The sequence below is a fragment of the Bubalus kerabau genome, chromosome 16 (genome assembly GCF_029407905.1).
Source record: "Bubalus kerabau isolate K-KA32 ecotype Philippines breed swamp buffalo chromosome 16, PCC_UOA_SB_1v2, whole genome shotgun sequence".
Classification (NCBI taxonomy): Eukaryota; Metazoa; Chordata; class Mammalia; order Artiodactyla; family Bovidae; genus Bubalus; species Bubalus kerabau.
The window spans coordinates 7,304,602-7,328,401 of NC_073639.1; the positions used below are offsets into that span (position 1 = coordinate 7,304,602).

The 23,800-nt window shown below is 39.4% G+C and overlaps 1 protein-coding gene across 1 annotated transcript in view; it reads left to right on the forward strand.

Moving 5' to 3' along the window:
• LOC129630296 (protocadherin-23-like) overlaps nt 1-23,800 on the forward strand; it is a 200,672-nt gene that overhangs the window by 88,774 nt on the left and 88,098 nt on the right. The window contains exons 13-15 of the mRNA XM_055550800.1: nt 10,085-10,242; nt 11,316-12,159; nt 15,576-15,815. Coding sequence (XP_055406775.1) covers nt 10,085-10,242; nt 11,316-12,159; nt 15,576-15,815 — 1,242 coding nt within the window. The remainder of the gene's footprint in view (nt 1-10,084; nt 10,243-11,315; nt 12,160-15,575; nt 15,816-23,800) is intronic.

Here is a 23,800-nt window from a genome sequence, read left to right on the forward strand (position 1 = left end):
GATGGTAAAGAATCTGCTTGTAATGCAGGAGACCCAGGTTCAATCCCTGAGCTGGGAAGATGCCCACTCCAGTATTTGTGCCTAGAGAATTCCATGACAGAGGAGTGTGGTGGGCTGTCTAGTCCATGGGGTTGCAGAGAGTCAGACACAACTGAGTGACTAACACTTCCCCATAAAGACACATGATTATAAATACCAAGCACCTGTGAATCTCTATCAAAATTAAATATTCTTCAGGTCAGAGTCAATCATACTCAAAATATCACATCTGTACACTCATGTATGTGTATGTGGGAATTTTACTGAGACAGGCTTATGTTTATGTTTTTTTTTGTTTTTTTTTTTTTGAGAATGCACAGGCATTGCATTCCTGTGATTGGATCCAATGATTACCTTTAGCTGACATTGTGTCTTTATACGATTTTAAAAGGCAGTTTTTGCTGTGTCATGTTTGATACAAACATAGGGAAGCAAGAGACAACATTGCTCTTACCTGCAGATAAGTTAATTGCCTGCATGGAAAACCCCAAATATGCTACAGGCAAACCATTGGAATCAATAGCATAAAAAATTTCTGGGAGCAATGTCAATATACAAAAATCACTAGCATTTTAAAAACTAAGCAGGATTTCAAAGGTTTGATTCACTATAACAAAGAAAATCATAGGGTGTAGGGTCTGGTTTGCTTCAAAGATTATGAAGTTTAGGCTTCATGGTTCTTCACTTGCTGGGGCTTCTCTGGGATGGGAATATTGTCCTATTCTCTTTAAAGGAGGATCCACAAATTAAATGTTTCCCTTCCAAATCAGAATCATCTTGATGAAAAGCATAGGGAGGGAAATTTCAGTAAAATATATTCAAGACCTTTGTGTTCAGTTCAGTTGCTCAGTCGCGTCTGACTCTTTGCAACCCCGTGAATCACAGCACGCCAGGCCTCCCTGTCCATCACCAACTCCCAGAGTTCACCCAGACTCACGTCCATTGAGTTAGTGATGCCATCCAGCCATCTCATCCTCTGTTGTCCCCTTTTCCTCCTGCCCCCAATCCCTCCCAGCATCAGAGTCTTTTCCAATGAGTCAACTCTTTGCATGAGGTGGCCAAAGTACTGGAGTTTCAGCTTTAGCATTATTCCTTCCAAAGAAATCCCAGGGCTGATCTCCTTCAGAATGGACTGGTTGGATCTCCTTGCAGTCCAAGGGACTCTCAAGAGTCTTCTCCAACACCACAGTTCAAAAGCATCAATTCTTTGGCGCTCAGCCTTCTTCACAGTCCAACTCTCACATCCATACATGACCACTGGAAAAACCATAGCTTTGACTAGACGGACCTTTGTTGGCAAAGTAATGTCTCTGCTATGTAGGTTGGTCATAATTTTTCTTCCAAGGAGTAAACATCTTTTAATTTCATGGCTGCAATCACCATCTGCAGTGATTTTGGAGCCCCCCAAAAATAAAGTCTGACACTGTTTCCACTGTTTCCCCATCTATTTCCCATGAAGTGATGGGGCCGGATGCCATGATCTTAGTTTTCTGAATGTTGAGCTTTAAGCCAACTTTTTCATTCGTCACTTTCACTTTCACTTTCATCAAGAGGCTTTTTAGTTCCTCTTCACTTTCTGCCATAAGGGTGGTGTCATCTGCATATCTGAGGTTATTGATATTTCTCCCGGCAATCTTGATTCCAGCTTGTGTTTCTTCCAGCCCATCGTTTCTCATGATGTACTCTGCATATAAGTTAAATAAGCAGGGTGACAATATACAGCCTTGACGTACTCCTTTTCCTATTTGGAACCAGTCTGTTGTTCCATGTCCAGTTCTAACTGTTGCTTCCTGACCTGCATACAAATTTCTCAAGAGGCAGATCAGGTGGTCTGGTATGCCCATCTCTTTCAGAATTTTCCACAGTTTATTGTGATCCACACAGTCAAAGGCTTTGGCATAGTCAATAAAGCAGAAATAGATGTTTTTCTGGAACTCTCTTGCTTTTTCCATGATCCAGGGATGTTGGCAATTTGATCTCTGCTTCCTCTGCCTTTTCTAAAGCCAGCTTGAACATCAGGAAGTTCACGGTTCACATATTGCTGAAACCTGGCTTGGAGAATTTTGAGCATTACTTTACTAGCGTGTGAGATGAGTGCAATTGTGCAGTAGTTTGAGCATTCTTTGGCATTGCCTTTCTTTGGCATTGGAATGAAAACTGACCTTTTCCAGTCCTGTGGCCACTGCTGAGTTTTCCAAATTTGCTGGTATGTTAAGTGCAGCACTTTCACAGCATCATCTTTCAGGATTTGAAAGAGTTCAACTGGAATTCCATCACCTCCACTAGCTTTGTTCATAGTGATGCTTTCTAAGGCCCACTTGACTTCACATTCCAGGATGTCTGGCTCTAGGTCAGTGATCACATCGTCATGATTATCTGGGTCGTGAAGATCTTTTTTGTACAGTTCTTCTGTGTATTCTTGCCATCTCTTCTTAATATCTTCTGCTTCTGTTAGGTCCATACCATTTCTGTCCTTTATCAAGCCCATCTTTGCATGAAATGTTCCCTTGGTATCTCTAATTTTCTTGAAGAGATCTCTAGTCTTTCCAAGGCAAACCATTCAATATCACAGTAATCCAAGTCTATGCCCCAACCAGTAACACTGAAAAAGCTGAAGTTGAACGGTTCTGTGAAGACCTACAAGAGCTTTTAGAACTAACACTCAAAAAAGATGTCCTTTTCATTATAGGGGACTGGAATGCAAAAGTAGGAAGTCAACAAACACCTGGAGTAACAGACCTTTGTGTAGAAAATTACAAAATATTGATGAAAGACCTGAAAGCAGAAAGAAATGAAAATGCAAATCATGTTCATGCTTGGGAAGGTGACAGAGGGCATTGTTCAGGGACAGTGAATGGTGTTGTAGAGAGAAAGACAGATACACACACAAGTTAAACTATAATCCTTCTGTGATGCCATTATTTGGAAAGAAACACAACCATCCTAGGAATTGTCCATGAATATATGGACTAGAGAGATACATCTCCACTTTAGAACAGAGGCTGTCCATAGAGAAGAAAAAGAGGAATGAAATTTGGAGGTATACACAGGTTCTCTGCTGTACTTATATTTTGTCATTTCTTTAAAACTTTTGAATAAATATTGGGACTTTACCAAGCTGGAAGTGTTTCCATGGATGGTCATCATATATTTCTGAAAGTTTGAAATGTTGATTTAAAAAAAATTAGTCTTTAATCTGATACTTGGGACATAGCAATATAAAAATATGGTGTTATCTATTATGTATTCATACCCTTGCTTTAACTTCATCCAATTGCAAAATAGAAGCAACTACAAAATATAAGATTAAAAAAACAAGATAAAAATCAATATAATGGGAACATATATATCTTGTTTACATATATATATATACACACACATATACATATACATATCTTTGTTTATATCCTATGAGAATGAAGTAAATGGATCGAAGCATAGATATCACAACCAGCAAGTGTTACATAATTTCCTGCTCTATACTCTGACTTTCTTAAGGGCAGGAGTGCTTTTTTATTTGCCTTTATTTCCTCTATAACTGGTAAAGTGTCTGTTGTATCATAATGACTCATTGACAGCTGAATAAAAGAAAGAAAGAGAGTCATGACTGGCCCAGACTTTGAGTTTTTTGGATTGTTCGAAATATTAAGATTTTATCAAAGAATACAAATCTATTATTTAACAAACTAGAAAAAAAACCCTACCAAAATCAGTTTGAATTAGAAATATCAATATGAACTTGTGACATCTTTTAGTGTGTGCGTGTGTATTCTCTGTCCACTGAAGATGGCCTAGAAAGAATGAGTGACCCAGAGGCAATGAGCAGAATACAACCTCCCAACACTGTGTTCCGTGGAAGAAACCAGGAGTCCTTGGAGAAATGACTGACTCCAGGTCTCAGACAGGAAATCTTCAAGATGAGTCTGTAACATTTTGTTAAACCAGATACCAGGAGGCTGCTAAAGATGACTAGATCATATCAAAGACTTGGGAACCACCTTTGTGCATGCGTGCTAAGTCACATCAGTCGTGTCCAACTCTGCGCAACCTCGTGGACTATAGCCCATCAGGCTCCTCTCTCCATGGGATTCCCCAGGCAAGAATACTGGAGTGGGTTGCCATGCCCTTCTCCAGGGGATCTTCCCAACCCAGGGGTTGAACCCATATCTCTTATGTCTCCTGCATTGGCAGGCAGGTTCTTTACCACTAGCACCACCTGGGAAGCCCTGGGAACCACCTTTAAGAAGATTCTAACAAAGCTAGTGGAGGTGATGGAATTCCAGTTGAGCTATTTCAAATCCTGAAAGGTGATGCTGTGAAAGTGCTGCACTCCATATGCCAGCAAATTTGGAAAACTCAGCAGTGGCCACAGGACTGGAAAAGGTCAGTTTTCATTCCAATCCCAAAGAAAGGCCATGCCATAGAATGCTCAAACTACTGCACAATTGCACTCATCTCACATGCTAGTAAAGTAATGCTCAAAATTTTCCAAGCCAGGCTTCAGCAATACGTGAACCGTGAACTTCCAGATGTTCAAGCTGGTTTCAGAAAAGTCAGAGGAACCAGAGATCAAATTGCCAACATCCCTGGATCATGGAAAAAGCAAAAGAGTTCCAGAAAAACATCTATTTCTGCTTTATGGACTATGCCAAAGCCTTTGACTGTGTGGATCACAATAAACTGTGGAAAATTTTTCAAGATATGGGAATGCCAGACCACCTGACCTGCCTCTTGAGAAACCTATATGCAGGTCAGGAAGCAACAGTGAGAACTGGACATGGAACAACAGACTGGTTCCAAATAGGCAAAGGAGTATGTCAAGGCTGCATATTGTCACCCTGCTTATTTAACTTATATGCAGAGTACATCATGAGAAATGCTGGGCTGGAAGAAGGACAAGCTGGATTCAAGACTGCCAGGAGAAATATCAATAACCTCAGATATGCAGATGACACCACCCTTATGGCAGAAAGTGAAGAGGAACTCAAAAGCCTCTTGATGAAAATGAAAGAGGAGAGTGAAAAAGCTGGCTTAAAACCCAACATTCAGAAAACTAAGATCATGGCATCTGGTCCCATCACTTCATGGGAAATAGATGGGGAAACAGTGTCAGACTTTATTTTTTTGGGCTCCAAAATCGCTGCAAATGGTGATTGCAGCCATGAAATTAAAAGATGCTTACTTCTTGGAAGGAAAGTTATGACCAACCTAGATAGCATATTCAAAAGCAGAGATATTACTTTGCCAACAAAGGTCCGTCTAGTCAAGGTTATGGTTTTTCCACTGGGCATGTATGGATGTGAGAATTGGACTGTGAAGAAGGCTGAGCGCCAAAGAATTGATGCTTTTGAACTGTGGTGTTGGAGAAGACTCTTGAGAGTCCCTTGGACTGCAAGGAGGTCCAACCAGTCCATCCTAGAGGAGATCAGTCCTGGGTGTTCATTGGAAGGACTGATGCTGAAGCTGAAACTCCAGTACTTTGGCCACCTCATGCGAAGAGTTGACTCGTTGGAAAAGTCCCTGATGCTGGGAGGGATTGGGGGCAGGAGGAGAAGGGGACAACAGAGGATGAGATGGCTGGATGGCATCACTGACTCGATGCACATGAGTCTGAGTGAACTCTGGGAGTTGGTGATAGACAGGGAGGCCTGTTGTGCTGTGATTCATGGAGTCGCTAAGAGTCAGACATGACTGAGCGACTGAACTGAACTGAACTGAATGATAAGAGATGAAACAGTATGAACATCATTAGGGGTAACAATGGCAATAGATTTACCCATTTATAATGTGTTTAAATGTCTGTTTAATGATTCTTAAAACAAGCTAAACAAACCTTTAATGATCATAGTTGGAGTACTGAAGGATGTTAGTAAATCAATCCATTATTTTGAATACTGTTAAATAAAATTTTACTATCAAACATGTATCCTGAATTTTCCTATAATGAACTGCCCCAGTGGGTTACCAATAAACAGGTAAGAAGACGATTCTCTTGAGTAATATATTCCAGCCAATAAATGAAGATGGCATCTTAAACTCAGAATGTTAAACTTCATAACATTTAGTGAATCATTAATGGATCTAGGCTGTGTACCAACTGGTGCCCCCATCACAAAAAGAGACAATCAGACATGCGCCTCTGAAGGAAAACACAGCACAGCACTTAAGAAGCAGTCTTCCCTCTAAAATGAACCCAAATCTGATTAATTATCTACATCTACCTCCCAATTTAAGGAAAACATAGAGGACAGAAGAACATATTTAAGCTACATGTTGGAGATAAGCAACAGGCAAATCTAGACCAGGGGAAGCCTCAGGATACATAGTCAATTCTTCAGCAGATGAGTTGCAAAATAAATAAAAATAAATAAATGGATGACAGGAAGAGATAGACCAAAGAGATATGCGCATATGGAGTTTATGTTAAACCTAATTTGAGTTGGCTAAAAAATATTTGAGACAGTTGGAAATTTTAAAAATAACTAGAAATTTGATAATATGAAGGAATTATTACTAATTTTTAAAAATATAATACTATAATTACATTTTTCCTTATCTTTGAGAGATGTGTGTTGAAAACTATGCAGAAGAAATGATATCATTTCTGAGATTTGCTGCAAGAGCAGACAGGGAAGGGAAATATCTGAATGCCTAATAATATTAGCCATGAGTTAACAAATATTATTTTTTATCTTTTTCCATATGGTTTATTATAGGATATTGAATATAATTGCCTGTGCCATACAGTAGGTCCTTGTTATTTGTCCATTCTTTGTATGGTGGTTTGCATATGCTAATCCCACATCCACCGAGTCCCTGCCTTCCTGCCCCTTGGCTACCACAGTCTGCTCTCTGTGTTTGTGAGCCTGTTTCTGTTTCATCAGATCAGAGCAGTCGTTCAGTCGTGTGCGACTCTTTGCGACCCCATGAATCGCAGCTCGCCAGGCCTCCCTGTCCACCACCAACTCCCAGAGTTCACTCAGACTCACGTCCATCGAGTCAGTGATGCCATCCAGCCATCTCATCCTCTGTCATCCCCTTCTCCTCCTGCCCCCAATCCCTCCCAGCATCAGGGTCTTTTCCAATGAGTCAACTCTTTGCATGAGGTGGCTAAAGTACTGGAGTTTCAGCTTTAGCATCATTCCTTCCAAAGAAATCCCAGAGCTGATCTCCTTCAGAATGGACTGCTTGGATCTTCTTGCAGTCCAAGGGACTCTCAAGAGTCTTCTCCAACACCACAGTTCAAAAGCATCAATTCTTGGGCACTCAGCCTTCTTCACAGTCCAACTCTCACATCCATACATGACCACAGGAAAAACCATAGCCTTGACTAGACGGACCTTTGTTGGCAAAGTAATGTCTCTGCTTTTGAATATGCTATCTAGGTTGGTCCTAACTTTCCTTCCAAGGAGTAAGCGTCTTTTAATTTCATGGCTGCAGTCACCATCTGTAGTGATTTTGGAGCCCAGAAAAATAAAGTCTGACACTGTTTCCACTGTTTCCCCATCTATTTCCCATGAAGTGGTGGGACCAGATGCCATGATCTTCATTTTCTGAATGTTGAGCTTTAAGCCAACTTTTTCACTCTCCACTTTCACCTTCATCAAGAGGCTTTTGAGTTCCTCTTTACTTTCTGCCATAAGGGTGGTGTCATCTGCATATCTGAGGTTATTGATATTTCTCCCGGCAATCTTGATTCCAGCTTGTGTTTCTTCCAGTCCAGCATTTCTCATGATGTACTCTGCATATAAGTTAAATAAACAGGGTGACAATATACAGCCTTGACGAACTCCTTTTCCTATTTGGAACCAGTCTGTTGTTCCATGTCCAGTTCTAACTGTTGCTTCCCGACCTGCATACAAATTTCTCAAGAGGCAGGTCAGGTGGTCTGGTATTCCCATCTCTTTCAGAATTTTCCACAGTTTATTGGGATCCACACAGTCAAAGGCTTTGGCATAGTCAGTAAAGCAGAAATAGATGCTTTTCTGGAATTCTCTTGCTTTTTCCATGATCCAGCAGATGTTTGCATTTTAATCTCTGGTTCCTCTGCCTTTTCTAAAACCAGCTTGTATATCAGAAATTTCACGGTTCACATATTGCTGAACCTGGCTTGGAGAATTTTGAGCATTACTTTACTAGCGTGTGAGATGAGTGCAACTGTGCAATAGTTTGAGCATTCTTTGGCATTGCCTTTCTTTGGGATTGGAATGAAAACTGACCTTTTCCAGTCCTGTGGCCACTGCTGAGTTTTCCAAATTTGCTGGCATATGGAGTGCAGCACTTTCACAGCATCATCTTTCAGGATTTGGAATAGCTCAACTGGAATTCCATGACCTCCACTGGCTTTGTTCGTAGTGATGCTTTCTAAGGCCCACTTGACTTCACATTCCAGGATGTCTGGCTCTAGGTCAGTAATCACACCATCGTGATTATCTGGGTCGTGAAGATCTTTTTTGTATAGTTATTCTGTGTATTCTTGCCATCTCTTCTTAATATCTTCTGCTTCTGTTAGGTCCATACCATTTCTGTCCTTTATCGAGCTCATCTTTGCATGAAATGTTCCTTTGGTATCTCTGATTTTCTTGAAGAGATCCCTAGTCTTTCCCATTCTGTTGTTTTCCTCTGTTTCTTTGCATTGATCACTGAAGAAGTCTTTCTTATCTCTTCTTGCTATTCTTTGGAACTCTGCATTCAGATGTTTATATCTTTCCTTTTCTCCTTTGCTTTTCACTTCTCTTCTTTTCACAGCCATTTGTAAGGCCTCCCCAGACAGCCATTTTGCTGTTTTGCATTTCTTTTCTATGGGAATGGTCTTGATCCCTGTCTCCTGTACAATGTCACGAACCTCATTCCATAGTTCATCAGGCACTCTGTCTATCAGATCTAGGCCCTCTAATCTATTTCTCACTTCCACTGTATAATCATAAGGGATTTGATTTAGGTCATACCTGAATGGTCTAGTGGTTTTCCCTACTTTCTTCAATTGAAGTCTGAATTTGGCAATAAGGAGTTCATGGTCTGAGCCACAGTCAGCTCCTGGTCTTGTTTTTGCTGACTGTATAGAGCTTCTCCATCTTTGGCTGCAAAGAATATAATCAATCTGATTTCAGTGTTGACCATCTGGTGATGTCCATGTATAGAGTCTTCTCTTGTGTTGTTGGAAGAGGGTGTTTGTTATGACCAGTGCATTTTCTTGGCAAAACTCTATTACTCTTTGCCCTGCTTCATTCCGTATTCCAAGGCCAAATTTGCCTGTTACTCCAGGTGTTTCTTGACTTCCTAATTTTGCATTGCAGTCCCCTGTAATGAAAAGGACATCTTTTTTGGGTGTTAGTTCTAAAAGGTCTTGTAGGTCTTCATAGAACCGTTCAGCTTCTTCAGCATTACTGGTTGGGGCATAGACTTGGATTACTGTGATATTGAATGGTTCATTGTGTCACATTTTAGATTTGACGTATAAGTGATATCAAATGGTATTTGTCTTTCTGTGTCTGACTTACTTCACTTTATGATGATCTCTAGGTCCATCCATGCTGTTGCAAATGGCATTATTTCAGTCTTTTTATGGCTGAGTAATATTCCATTGTGTATAAAATCTGCATCTTTTTTACCTATTCTCCTGTCGATGGACATTTAGGTTGTTTCTGTATCCTGGCCGTTGTGAATGGTGCTGCTATGACTATAGAAGCACATGTATCTTTTTGAATTATAGTTTTGTCAGGATATATGCCCAGGATTGGTACTGCTGAATGTTGTGGAACATAGGCTGATAAATACTGGAGCTAAGTGATAGGCACGTGAAAGTTCATTATATCATTGTCTAACTTTTAGTATGTGAAAATTTCCATAATAAAGCTTGTGTAATCTGCTGCATTTCTTGTCTATATTTTTCATATAATCCTTATGTTCATATTCTCACAGAGTGCTAAGGTAAATAAATCTCCCAAATGATCACAGATATATTTGTATTAATTAATTCTCTGTATTCTGCATTAGTAACTAACATTAATTTCTTAATTTTGTGTGTGTGTGTGTGTATGTGTAGAAGATAGTTCTGATCACTTCAAGATTGATGCCAACAGTGGTGAAATAAGAACGACTCGAGCACTTTCACACGATTACGGACCTTCTTACAGGGTGACTGTAATTGCCAGTGACCAGGGAGTGCCTCCTCTTCAAGGACAGGCAGTTATTAATATTCAGGTAATAGCTCACATCACACAAATGGGGGAAAATGCTCTGAAAGTTTTTTTTAACTTTGTATACAAATGTATAGAGTGAAGATACTTTAAAAATGTGAATACTCCCTTTAAAGAGCATTGCAGATGTATGTGTACATTATATTAAGTGACTTTATTACTATTTGAGAAATGATTATATTTAAATAAATGTTTTTTTTAACTTTGTAAATTACTGACAAGATACTTTCATCACTATGTGGGTATTTATACTACTATTTAAATGAAGAACAAAAAATATCTTTTCTTTTTTCCTAATTACAAGGACCTGGCAAATTTGCAGAAGAAACATTTATAAGCAAATGGCCAATAATAGATCACATAGTTTTTGTAACTATTTTAAAAATTAGAAAGTCACTTGAGATCCATATTTTAAGGCTTCCCTTTAGTCATAATGAGCAAATGATTTGTGGGAAGTCTTGATAGTAGGAAAAAAATTACACCAACCCATCAATAACAAGATGACTATACGAAGATTTTTTATTCAAACACATCATAATCAGTAATATTAACCTAGATATGAATACTAATCAGGAATATATATCCCCAAGCATTCTGTTTCCAAAGTATATTCTTAACTGACTAAGGATGTGTGATTTAGGAGAAAATTCTATCATAATATCTCAAGTCTCTAATTTCAGGTAAACAGACACATGATTCTTAAATGTATGCAGATGTTGTCATTAAGGAGACAGGGGTTTCTATGATTTAGAGTAGTTTGTGGAACTAACTACCTTGGTTCATTTGTGGCCTCAGCAAACTATCATTGCATCCATTACAGCAAACGGGGAAGTAGAAAATCCTGTACTTTCTTATCTCCTAGATATGATGCAATTTTTAATTTTCAGAGACATACTGGAATTAGGCAATAAAAGAAAAGACATTTTCTCATCAATTACTGTATATATATTTATTTGTAATATGTATACCTACATATCATGAATAGACGAAATTAGGGTCCAAAAGAATAGCAGCACCTGTGTTGATTAAATTATTGAGATACTGCAAATTAACAGCTCCTTTTTATTCTTATTTCAGGTGATACCACTATCCAAAGGGAGAACTGTCATTTCTCAGAATATTAGACATTTAGTTATACCAGAAAACTTGAAGCCTACAAAAGTAATGAGCTTGATAAAGTCACCTGATCACCTTCAACGACAGCATGGTGGAAAGTTGCATTTTAGTATCGCTGCAGATGACAAGGATGGTCACTTTGAAGTGGACAGCTCAACAGGAGACTTGTTCCTCTGTAAGGAACTGGATTATGAAATGATGTCTCATTATCTTTTCAGGGTGGTAACTAAAGACCATAGCAGAAACCCTCCTGTGAATAGCACAGTCTTCCTGAGTGTTGCTGTGGAAGATCAGAATGACCATTCCCCATCTTTCCGGGAGGAGTTCATTGTGATAAGTGTAGCAGAGAACACCCCTGTTGGCACTCTGGTGCACATCTTCAATGCCAAAGATGGTGACGGCAGTTTTTTGAACAGTAGAATACAGTACTTCATTGAAGCCAACCACCCTGGAATGAATCCATTTCTCATCCACCCCTCATCTGGCACTTTGGTCACCACGTCTCCCCTTGACAGAGAGAGAGTTCCAACTGTTGTCCTGACAGTAACCGCATCGGACCAGGCTGTGAACGTGACGGACCGGCGATTGAGATCACTGATGGCGAAGGTAGTGATTCTGGATGTGAATGACCACAGTCCCACTTTTACGTCTTTCCCCATCGCCCATGTCAGAGAGGATGCTGCGGTGGGCTCCTTGGTGCATCGCATAACTGCTCAAGATCCAGATGCAGGAAGGAATGGAAGAGTAACATTTAGCATCCTCTCAGGAAATGAAAACATGGCCTTTATGCTAGATGAGTCATCAGGTACCGTCTGAGTCACTGTCGATTACAGCCTGTGATTGCTTGCTTGCATTTATCCTTTCCATTTTCATCTGTTATCATATGATCTTCTCAAGATGCATATGCATTAAGGAAATTTGACTTGATTTACCATGTCCCTTATACAGGTGGTAGGCATAGAGGTTGTATTCAGGAAACCAACAGTAGTTGGCTGTTTGTTAATATAGATCTCTGCTTTGTAGCTAGGTCACATTTCCTGGGGTGAATATTTTACAGTAGCCAACTTTTTTGCCCTCATTGTGCGTGTTCACAGGGTAGGAGGTATACCAAAATAAATCAAGGTAGAGCATGACTGGTCAACCATGTTAATCAAAGACTTTAGTATCAAAGCATCTCTAGGATCATAGAAACATACCCTTGTAAATAGTTGGAAATTGTGAGTTTTTAAGTAGTTGGATTAATTTGGACATCAAGACCCTCACTTTTCACAACTGAACCATTTTATTTTTGGCAGAAGCATTTATTCACTCTTCAGTACTCTGCAGAAATGGCACTCACTGCCACTGCTCTTATCTTGCTGTCACCATATTGCCAGATAATGTCTTCTAAAAGTTTTGATGTAGCTTGATGGACAGTTATATATACAAAGTGTCAACCTTGTAATACTGACATTTTCTCACCAGTTAACACACACACACACACACACACACACATATATATATAATTGAATGAAATTCCTTCACCCTGATTTTCAGAAAATATTAAAGAGATGGACTACCATCTCATTCTCAAAAGAAAGTCATTTCTGTATGAACAATAGGAAAAAATCTCAGACGTATACCATTTGGTCCAACTGTTAATAAGAACATTGTTTGGAAGTGAGATTGAATGTGTAGGATTTGGAAGTCATGATTATAGTCTGGCTATGTACTGTTGGAAATTTTCATCAAAATATTTATTAAATCCTGTACATATGGTTCCATTCCGAGGCCTGCATGCACACTACCTAAAAGCCCAACTGACAGAGAGAGAGTCCAGACCTAGTTGCTGATTTCTGTTAGAGCTCGGGTCTCCAAGGATCTGTTTCAGCAATGCTTCAGATGCTTTCCAGAATGGCTAAGGAAGGTCCCTTTCAGGTTGTTAAAGAGGTTGGATAAAAATAGAATTGTGTCTCAGTAATATAGGTATCATGAATCTTGAAGAATTGCAGTGGCTGTTTCAGATCTTTTTAACATCATAAAAATGCTAATTACTGAATATACTCATATGAGATGGGCTATTTTTTCTCTCACAAGGTTCATATTTTTTTTAATCAAGACAAAGTAAGGTTTTCAATGGCTTTTGTCTATAAAGTATAAAATGATAAGCAATTCTTGAGAAGCCATTTTATAAAATATGACTCAGTAAACCTCTTTAATTATTTGAAGAAATGTTCTTATAGGATAAACATGTGTTAGAGAAGCAAGTACCAATTCTAAAAGAAAAAATGTGACAGTTGGAATTATGTAACGAATATATGTATGCAAGTTTTTATAACACGTGGCTTATGTGAATTATGTACTTCAGCGGCAGTTGGATAGAGACATTTTATTTGTGAATTTTATTGTCCTAGTTGTAAAGTCTTTATTATTTTTTATTAATATGAAAGATAGTTAACTGAGAATAGTATAAAGAAACTATAACTTTTTAACAAAAACTTCATCTCTTAAAGGATATAACCATAACTTTTTGTACCTTGGTCACATTTACACATGAAGTGTCCTTTGACATAAAGAGGGATACTGTTAGAACCTTGTTATTCAGTTGCTAACTCATGTCCCACTCTTTGTGACCCCATGGACTGCAGCATGCCAGGCTGCTCTGTCCTTCATTGTCTACTGGAGTTTGCTCAAACTCATGTTCATTGAGTCCGTGGTGCCGTCAAATCATCTCATCTTCTGTCACTCCCTTCTCCTCATGCCCTCAATCTTTTCCAGCATCAGTCTTTTCTGATGAGTTGGCTCTTTGCATCAGATGGCCAAAATATTGGAGTTTCAGCTTCACTATCAGTCCTTCCAATGAATACTTAGGGTTGTTTTCCTTTAGGATTAACTGCTTTGATCTTGCAGTCCAAGAAACTCTGAAGAGTCTTCTCCAGCACCATGGTTCAAAAGCATCAGTTCTCCAGTGCTCAGCCTTCTTTATGGTCCAGCTTTTACATCCATACATGACTACTAGAAAAACCATAGCTTTAACCATATGGACCTTTGTTGGCAAAGTGATGTCTCTGCTTTCTAATATGCTATCTAGGTTTGTCAGAGTTTTTTCTTCCAGGAAGCAAGCCTTTCTTTAATTTCATGGCTGCAGTCACTGTCTGCAGTGATTTTGGAGCTCAAGAAAGTAAAATCCGTCACTGTTTCCACTTCTACCACTTCTGTTTGCCATGAAGTTGAAAGGTTGTTGCTGAACCACAAAAGACACTGGGATTTTTGGCCTCCGGAGGAGAAGACTTCAATCCAGGGCCATAGACGAGGCTTCATTGCTCAGAGCTTTTGTGTAATAAAGTTTTATTAAAGTAAGAAAAGGGATAGGGAGAGCTTCCGACATAGACATCAGAAGCGGGTTGGAGAGTGCCCCCTTCGCTAGTGTTAGCAATGGGGTTATATACTTTTTAAGTAGTTATTACAGTGAATCAAAAGAATGTCTGGAGATTGTAAAGATCTTACTAGACCCACTCCCATAATTTACATTTTAAGATAACAGGATTAGCCAGAAAGTTTTTTCCAGAAACTGTCCTGAAGCAGGATACATTCTTGTTATATAATCCTTGGTACAGAGTTTAAACTGAGTTGTTTGTTGTGTAATCATCAGTTTGAGGCTTAAAGATAAAAACGTGACTTATGTGACTGTGACTAAGACTAAAAAATGTAGAGGAAAAAAGAAAAACTTTTATCCTTTCCTCCTCTTTGAGAATTCCAGACCCCTCTTTCTTTGGGGACCCCCAGACTTCTTATCAATCTGCCTAGGAATTGACTCCCAAAGTAATGGACCAGATGCCATGATCTTAGTTTCTTGACTGTTAACTTTTAAGCTAGCTTTTTAACTCCCCTCTTTTACCCTCATCAATAGGCTCTTTAGTTCCTCTTCACTTTCTGTCATTATAGTGGTATTTTTTTTAATGAAGATAGATGTTGGGTAGATAAATATCCTTGATGTAATCATCTCAGTAAATAATGGTACATGATGGATTATTTCTGAATTCTGATTCATTCTTATATTTAAATTAGGGTGACTTTTCTGATTAAAAATGTTCTCTTTTATTCTAGATAATATATAAATTTAAATTCTTTAACAGAGAAAGCTTCTGAATTTTTAGCAGGTTAGAGAACTTATGCAAAAGTAGAGTAAGCATGACTTCCCCAAAGAATATTATGTATTACTTTTCTCCTCTTTCAAAACAGGCTTTCTAACTACTGCTTCTCCTTTGGATTATGAGATAAAAAGTCAGCACATTCTGACCCTTCTGGCACTGGATGGTGGTACACCAACACTTTCTTCATCCCAGACTTTGACAATTACTGTTCTTGATGTAAATGATGAGGCCCCAGTATTTAAGCAGCACCTGTATGAAGCTTCAGTTAAAGAAAATCAAAATCCAGGAGAGTTTGTCACAAGAGTTGAAGCTGTGGACAGAGATTCAGGTAACTCAAAAATATGGCAACTAAGTAATTGATGTTAAAATTAAATATGGATCAGAAATTTACCAGAAATTTGAAAACAGTTGCTAGTTATCTCAGATTTCTGATATTTCTTTAATTACCATACATGTAAAAAATGAATGTATAATGTGTAGTTTTTGTAGCATTTGCTTATATTGTTTTATTATTATAGTAGATATATATCTAATTAGCATAAAATTTATTGATTCGATCTTGATAATAAACAAGTATAGACAAAGTATCACATTTTTTTTTCAGATTGTAGTAGCAAAATACATAAGTACGGAAAGTAAATGGCTCCTGATTTCCTCTGTGCATAGCATAATAGAAGAGAGAATGCTGTTGTCAGACTGCCTGGGTTGGAATCCTAGAAGCACCGCTTAAGCTGTGTAACCTTGCATCAGCTTTATACTAGTTGTTTCTGCTCCTTGGTTTCCTTATCTGTAAAATGGGGATTACAAGACAGCCTAATTCACAGTTCTGAGAATGAAAGAGTTATCACCTACAAAGAGCTGGGACCGTGTTTGGCACAATAAATGGTCAACAAATGTTAATTCCCATCATTACTGTAATACTATTAATATTAATACCAACCACTGTGTCCAGACAAATGACTTTGAAGTGAACAGTTACTATGAATGCTGCTGCTGCTGCTGCTAAGTCGCTTCAGTCGTGTCTGACTCTGTGTGACCCCATAGACAGCAGCCCACCAGGCTCCCCCGTCCCTGGGATTCTCCAGGCAAGGACACTGGAGCGGGTTGCCATTTCCTTCTCCAATGCATGAAAGTGAAAAGTGAAAGTGAAGTCGCTCAGTCGTGTCCGATTCTTAGCGACCCCATGGACTGCAGCCTACCAGGCTCCTCCGTCCGTGGGATTTTCCAGGCAAGAGTACTGGAGTGGGGTGCCATTGCCTTCTCCATACTATGACTAGGGATTTTCAAATATCTTAGAATTTCTTTTCAATATCACTGTGACTTTTGGGGGACATTTAAGTTTCAGTAACTCTAATAATATATTTTTTAAATTTTAAACTAAATACTTATAAAAATTATAATGAAATATTTGCCATTAACAGCATATGCTGAATTTTTACATCTGAATTAATGCAAATAGTTTAATAAGTTGGTCTTTTTAAATTAACAGTTGTATATAGCAACTGGTGATTCATAACCAATATAATATTTTGTTCTTCTCTTGAAAGAACTGTAACAGATGTTTCTATGAAAATAATAGTATGAACACCAGCATTTACCTCCTAAATTGTTTATCAGAGGAGTAAAAGATGCATTTTTCTTGAACTTTTAAGTTATTTACCATTTAGATGCTTTGCCCTTTGGGGAAACATCCTCTTTTAAAGAAATGTATTTTTTGTGATGCTACAAAATCTTTGACGGGCCAGTCCAGTTTTCTCTTTTGACCAGAGCGGGGCAGTGTGATCAAAGAGTTTTGCTTGCTGTGCTCACCGAGAGGGCTAGAGTGCCCTAGCAACTGCTCATCCCAACTCCGCTTTAAGAACTGAGTACATTTCTGGCAGTGTGGTTTTTAGATGATGGAAACAATGGAGAATATACATGAGCTTTGTGTTTCCAATGTATCCAGTATGGTAAACTTCTTTGAGAGCATTTTCTGATGTAAACTGAGTCACGCAGGGCTCTGGGCAGCACAGAAACCCCTTCCCAAAGTGCAGACGGATAAAATGCAGTCAGTCACTGGTGTGTGATTTAGAGATCATTTAAAGTTTGTAAAATGCTTCCTCCCCTTGACTTTATTAATTCATTTTTTAGAATTGACCCTATGGAAAATATTGATTTACTTTAATATTTGAAGGAGAAAAGAATTTGTCTCAAAAGTTTTCATATGTCAACTAAAGACGACTACCAAAATAAGCCCTCCAATTTTTACTGTCAAGCTGCCAGGTGCTAGTGTAATTTTCTTTTGGAATGAATGGTCTGCAACCTGTTATTTATAATTTAATTGAAAGTTTATTATTTTAGAGATTATGGTTTGCCAGGAAATTTGGATGTAAAATTGCTGGTTTTCTGGCTTTTCATTTGTGGGTGTTTGAGATACAAAATTAGCATTTCCTGAGTCTCATGTACCTTCACAAGTTTTGTGTACAGTCTTGGTTTACTGAAATCTCAGTGTTTTTAATGAGGCCAGATCTGTTAAACCAATGGTTATGTCAATGCATGTGAATTTGGATGTATGCGTGTGCTTTTGAACATATCTTTCCTAAATCTTTTCTTCTTCTTTGCTTGTTGGATTAAGACAATGAAAAAGGATTATGCACAAGAATTAAATGATGTCAGGATTTTAACATATCTGGCATCACATTGGAATTTATTAATGGCTTGCTTAATAGTATGTATTCTTAAAAATACTATAGCTTTACTTAATACTTGAAAGGTTAACATGTGTTTTCTAGCATTCTACAATGTAGTTTTTAAAAGTGTAAGCCTACAATGTTGTTTGGCATTCAAAACCCATAGGAATTTGAGTACTGAATGTTTATGATGTATGACTCACACTGGCTCTAACAGGAGTTTTTTCTTGTATTAAATGGGAAAAACAACTACCACGTTTTAACTAAGATATTAAAACTGCTACAGCATTTGGTGTCACCAACAAGAGCTCCATTGTTAGTGAGAAAAGATCTACCCCCAGGGGTACCTCTCCCCTAGTCCTGGGAGGAAGGGTGCCCCATCAGGAACGATGACTCCGTCCTGATGATGTATTGGCTCATTCGTGGTGAATACAAAATAGCACAACAGCACATTGCCATGCTAAAATGTTGAATTCTATAGTGAAACTTTATTCTCTATCCCATATAAATGTATTCTGTGTCTGGATTTATCGTGAACAATCTCTACATCTGGTTTCTTGGAAACTGTCTCGTGCTGGATGAACAACTAGACCCAACAACCTACTCTTGGAGCAAAGTTAGAAACACTGCCATGACGGTATTTCATCGATTTCCCTAAATCTAAGATACCATTAATTGTAAGAAGCATCTAACTCCAGATATATTAAAATTGGGGGAAAATTTTAGAATTAATGAAAGAGTAAACAGAGACAGAAAAAGGACTACTCACCCAGAGACAATCACTATTAAAACTTGGAAATATAATCTTCATTCATTTAATACATGGTGTTGTGATTATATGAGTATTTGTCTGTCTGCCTGCCTTTAAAACATTTTAATATTTCACTTGCTTTTATCCCAGGTCTCTAAGATAATTCAAGCTATGACATAGGATTGTAGTAACTATTTTTGACTACATGATTTGAGAAACTGCAGCATCTGTGAAATAGGCTGCTTCACTGTTTCAAGCTGCCTTCACTCTTCTGAACTCATTCATTTGTTTATTTCTTCATTCAGTCAGCCAGGCACAATCCTTTTTCTGCTTTGGAAATGGTTGTGTTGTGTAGGCATTGTATCATTGAGGAATTACATGAAAAATTATATTCATAAAGAGTAAATCTGAAATCAACACTCTCCTCGTCAGAATTATTTATTAATTCCTTATGATTTTGAGGATACATTTCTATTCTCTTTTAGCTTAACAACCAGACACTTCAGTAAGTGATTGTGATGTTCCTCTCTATTCTCAGCTCCTATCACTTGCCCACCTTTACTCTAGGATAGGGTTATGCAAACCTTTCTCTGTAAAGGGCAAAATAGTGATTGTTTTAGGTTGTGCAGATTATAGGTCTCCATTATTCAATGCTGATATTGGAGCAAGACATCAGCAGTAGGTCATACATAAACAAATAAATGTAGCTGGACTTCCATGGAACTTTACAAAATCAGGCAACAGGCTGATTTGGCCAGTGGGCTATAGTTTGCCAACTGCTGCTATATATATCTAATTAAGACATCTAAGTTACTTCTTTCTGCTCATCAGATCCAATTACGATCTCATCACAGTAGTAGATCAGTGTGATGAAATACTAGATGCTGAGATGATCTTTATCTCTGCTGAGTAGATGATGGCTGATAGTGGAAGAGTTTACATAAAGATGTACTGTTGTTCCTGCTGGATGAAAGCAGATCACTCCCGATAGTCCTTATAAATTGGTGTAGAGTGTTGTTCTCATTTCAGTTATGTGTTCTTCAACTCTGTTGGTTGCTCTTTATATTTTCCCTTTGTTTAAAACTTCTTGTAGCTTCTCACTCTGTGCACCCTCTTGTTTCCTGTGTTCTTGGATCATCTTTGTGATCATTATACTGAACTCTTTCTCAGGAGGATTACCTATTTCCATGTCACTTAGTTGTTTTTCTGGGGTTTTATCTTGTTCCTTCACCTAGAACATATTCCTCTGCTGTCTCATTTTGTCTGAATTTCTATTTTTATGTATGTGGAATATCAGTGATGTTTCTTGACCTTGGAGAAGTGGCCTTCTGTAGAGGATGTCCTATGTCCCAGCAGTACACTCTGTTCTTGTTACTCAAGGGCCAGAGACCAGCTGGTCTTGGGGTAGGTTCTGACCTGCATTTGTGGACTCACTTCTGCAGCCCCCTGGTGGGTGAAGCTGATCTGGAGGCTTGTTCAGGATTCCTAGTGGGAGGAGCAGTGCCTCTCCACTGGTGGCTGGAGCTGGGCCTTGGCCAGGGTGGGCAGGGCTCTGTCAAGGAGTGCGTCTGGAGACAGCTTTGAGCTCAGGAAGTCTTGAGGCAGCCTGTCTGCTGTGTTCCCACCCTGCTGGTTGTCTGGCCTGAGCTGTCCTAGTACTGGAGACTGCAGGCTGTTGGGTGGGGCTGGGTCTCAGTCCCAAAATGTTGGCCAGGAGAGCTCATGCTGATGAACGCTCCTCAGTGTGTGCACCACCGGTGTCCTTGTCCCAGAATAAGTTGCAGCTGCCCCCTCCCCTGCCTCCCCAAGAGACCCTCCAAGACCTGCAGGTAGTTATGGCCCAGGTTATGAAGGCACTTTTGTCCTTGGTCCCAGTGTGTGTGAGACCTCAGACATGCCCTCCAAGAGTGGAGTCTGTTTTCCCCAGTCCTGTGGAGTTCCTGAACTCAAACCTCATTGCCCTTTAAAGCCAAATACTCTGGAGGCTCACTCATCTCTATGTAAGACCCCCAGGCTTGGGAACCTGACATGGGCCCCAGAACTCTCATTCCTGTGGGAGAACTTCTATGGTATAAATTGTTCTTTAGTTTGTGGGTTGCTGATCCCAGGGAGTGCATATGGGATTTGACTATATTGCAAGTTCATGCCCCTACCATCTCACTGTGGTTTGCTCTTTATGTCTCTGGATGTAGAATATCTTTTCTGGTAGGTCCCAGTCTTTTTTATCAATGGTTGTTCAACAGTTAGTTGTAATTTAGATAGACTTGTGGGAAGAGGTGAGCTCAACTTCCTTCTACTCTGCTATCTGATCCCGGAAGTTTGAGAGTGTTGGTTCTCAAAAGGTGACCTCCAGAGCCAATGGCACCAGCATCCATAACCGACACGGAGGGCTACTACCAGAGGGCATTTAAAGGATGCTGTGTCCCTCTAACCAAGGCCTTTCCCATGGTCTTTAGGAAGGGAGAGTCCTCTGAATTGTTGGTAAATGTAGTCAGAGGGGGGCGGTGGGCGTGTCATACATAAATCCATCCTAGCGTTCTTCTCATACTGTCCTTTCCTGTATAGTATGCAGGGGAAGGTCTGGCATCTCAAACTCAACAATGATAGGCCACTCGTGATACAACCAATCAAAAGAAACTGTCAAGGGACATAGCTATATGAGTTAAAACATTCAATTCAGAATAGCTAGTAAGCACACTACATCAATAAATCCAGCCTAAACCAAAGTGCTATTTAATCTTTCTGGGTTTCACATTTTTAGAATTGATCTCCACACATTTTGGACAGAGTTATCCTAATATAAGTTAGGAAAATCTTGGTATTCTTTGAAAGCTGAAAGCTGTCTCTGACTGAGTCATATTTGCATGTATGCTGAGATCTGCCTGCAGTATGTTGAAATCTGTGGGTCTTCATATGGATTTTCCCTTCCAAGAAGCTACTCCTTATATATCTGCTGCCCAATTTGGTTCTGATATTCAGAGAGATTGACTTCCTTAGAAGCGTTCAGCTATTTTGATTATGACCTAAACTATGACTTTAAAGCCTCAGTTTATAATTTTCTTTCTGTAAGCTCTCATTGTATTCAGAGATAGCCAGTTCACACCATACTCCTTTTACTATCCCAAGGCCATGGTCAGCACTATTTGGTCCTCTAAGGAACAGGAATCCTTTAATAGTCAGTTCATCACAATCAAACATGGGTGATAATTTAATTGATTATGATACTATAGTGTGTGTGTGTGCATGTGCGTGCATGTGCGTGCACACACACTAAGTCACTTCAGTTGTGTCTGACTATTTGTGACCCTATGGACTATAGCCCATCAGGCTTCTCTGTCCATGGAATTCTCCATGCAAGAATACTGGAGTGGATTGCCATGCCCTCCTCCAGGGGATCTTCCCGACTCAGGGATCATACCCATGTCTCTTATATCTCCTGTACTGGCAGGTGGGTTCTTTACCACTAGCACCACCTGGGAAGCCCCTATGATACCATTGCAAGTGATAAATTACTCGTGTTTCATTTCCTTTGGGCAGGAACCCAGCACTGCCTTTAAGGCCAAAGGCATAACCAAACCAGTATCAGAATCCCTGATACCTGGGACCCACTCTTGTTCCAAGTACTGCACCAGTCATATGTAGTCAGGAAAACTAGCTGTTACAATACAGGTATGGAAGGCTGAGTAAGTGAAAAAGGAATCCTGAAGTAACCCAGAAAAAAATAACTATAGGAAAGCAGCTACCACCCCTAATTCTGGGAAACAAAAAGAAGATGAGATTATCAGAACCTAGGAAGAGAAAAAGCAGAAGGGCTTTGTAGAGCCTGGTCTGGGAGTGCCAAAAGAGACAGAAAGTTGTGAGCAGCTGTTACACCAGGAAAAATGGCGTTGCTGACAGGGAAAGTAAGAGAACCGGAAGAAGTAGTCCCATCTGCTTTCCTCTGACCTTCAGTCTCCCTTGAGGGTCGCTTTATGGCAGATGCTAACAGGGGCTTAGTGGCAAAGGAGGTCCTGCACAGCTGTGGCATCCGGATCCCCAGCCCCAGCATTGCAGGGCAGAGGAGGGAAGAATGGCTTCAGATCCGAGGCACCATAATTCAGTATACCAATAACTAGTACACCTTGCAAAGGATGGAGGGAGGTGCTGGCAGAAGGAACAGCAACATCAAAGACCCCAACAGAAAGACACTTAGCATGTTCAGAGAGCAGAAGGGACATTGGTGGGCCAAGAAAAATTATGAGAAGAGCTTGGGGAAATAAGCAGAGCCCATATAATATGGGATGTTGTAGCCTGCAGTATGGTGTTTGGTTCCTATTTTGATTGCATTCACTTTCTTCCCTCTTACTTGATAAATCTAATTCATCTTTAGGGCCTCAGCTTATACAGAAGGCAACACATAGTTATGTCTTATCATGGGGAATTGTAATTGCCTGCTTATTTATCTGAATCCAGTGCTACACTGTACATAGCATGAGAGCAGAGAGTGTGTCTTCTTGCCAGCAGTTACATCCTTAGCACGTGGTGTGGTACCTTGGCACTTGCTCTCACTATCTTTGTAGGTTTGTTAAATGAGATATAAATGAGCAATTATCTACTTGTGATAAATCTTCCCTGATCCCCTTCCCCAGTGATTTCACATATTCCACCACACTGTCTATAATTCTCCACTATCACTTTATGGCAAATAGATGGAGAAACAGTGGAAACAGTGGCAGACTTTATTTTTTGGGGGGCTCCAAAATCATTGGAGATGGTGACTGCAGCCATGAAAGTAAAAGACACTTACTCCTTGGAAGAAAAGTTATGACCAACCTAGACAGCATATTAAAAAGCAGAGACATTACTTCCAGTAGTCATGTATGGATGTGAGAGTTGGACTATAAAGAAAGCTGA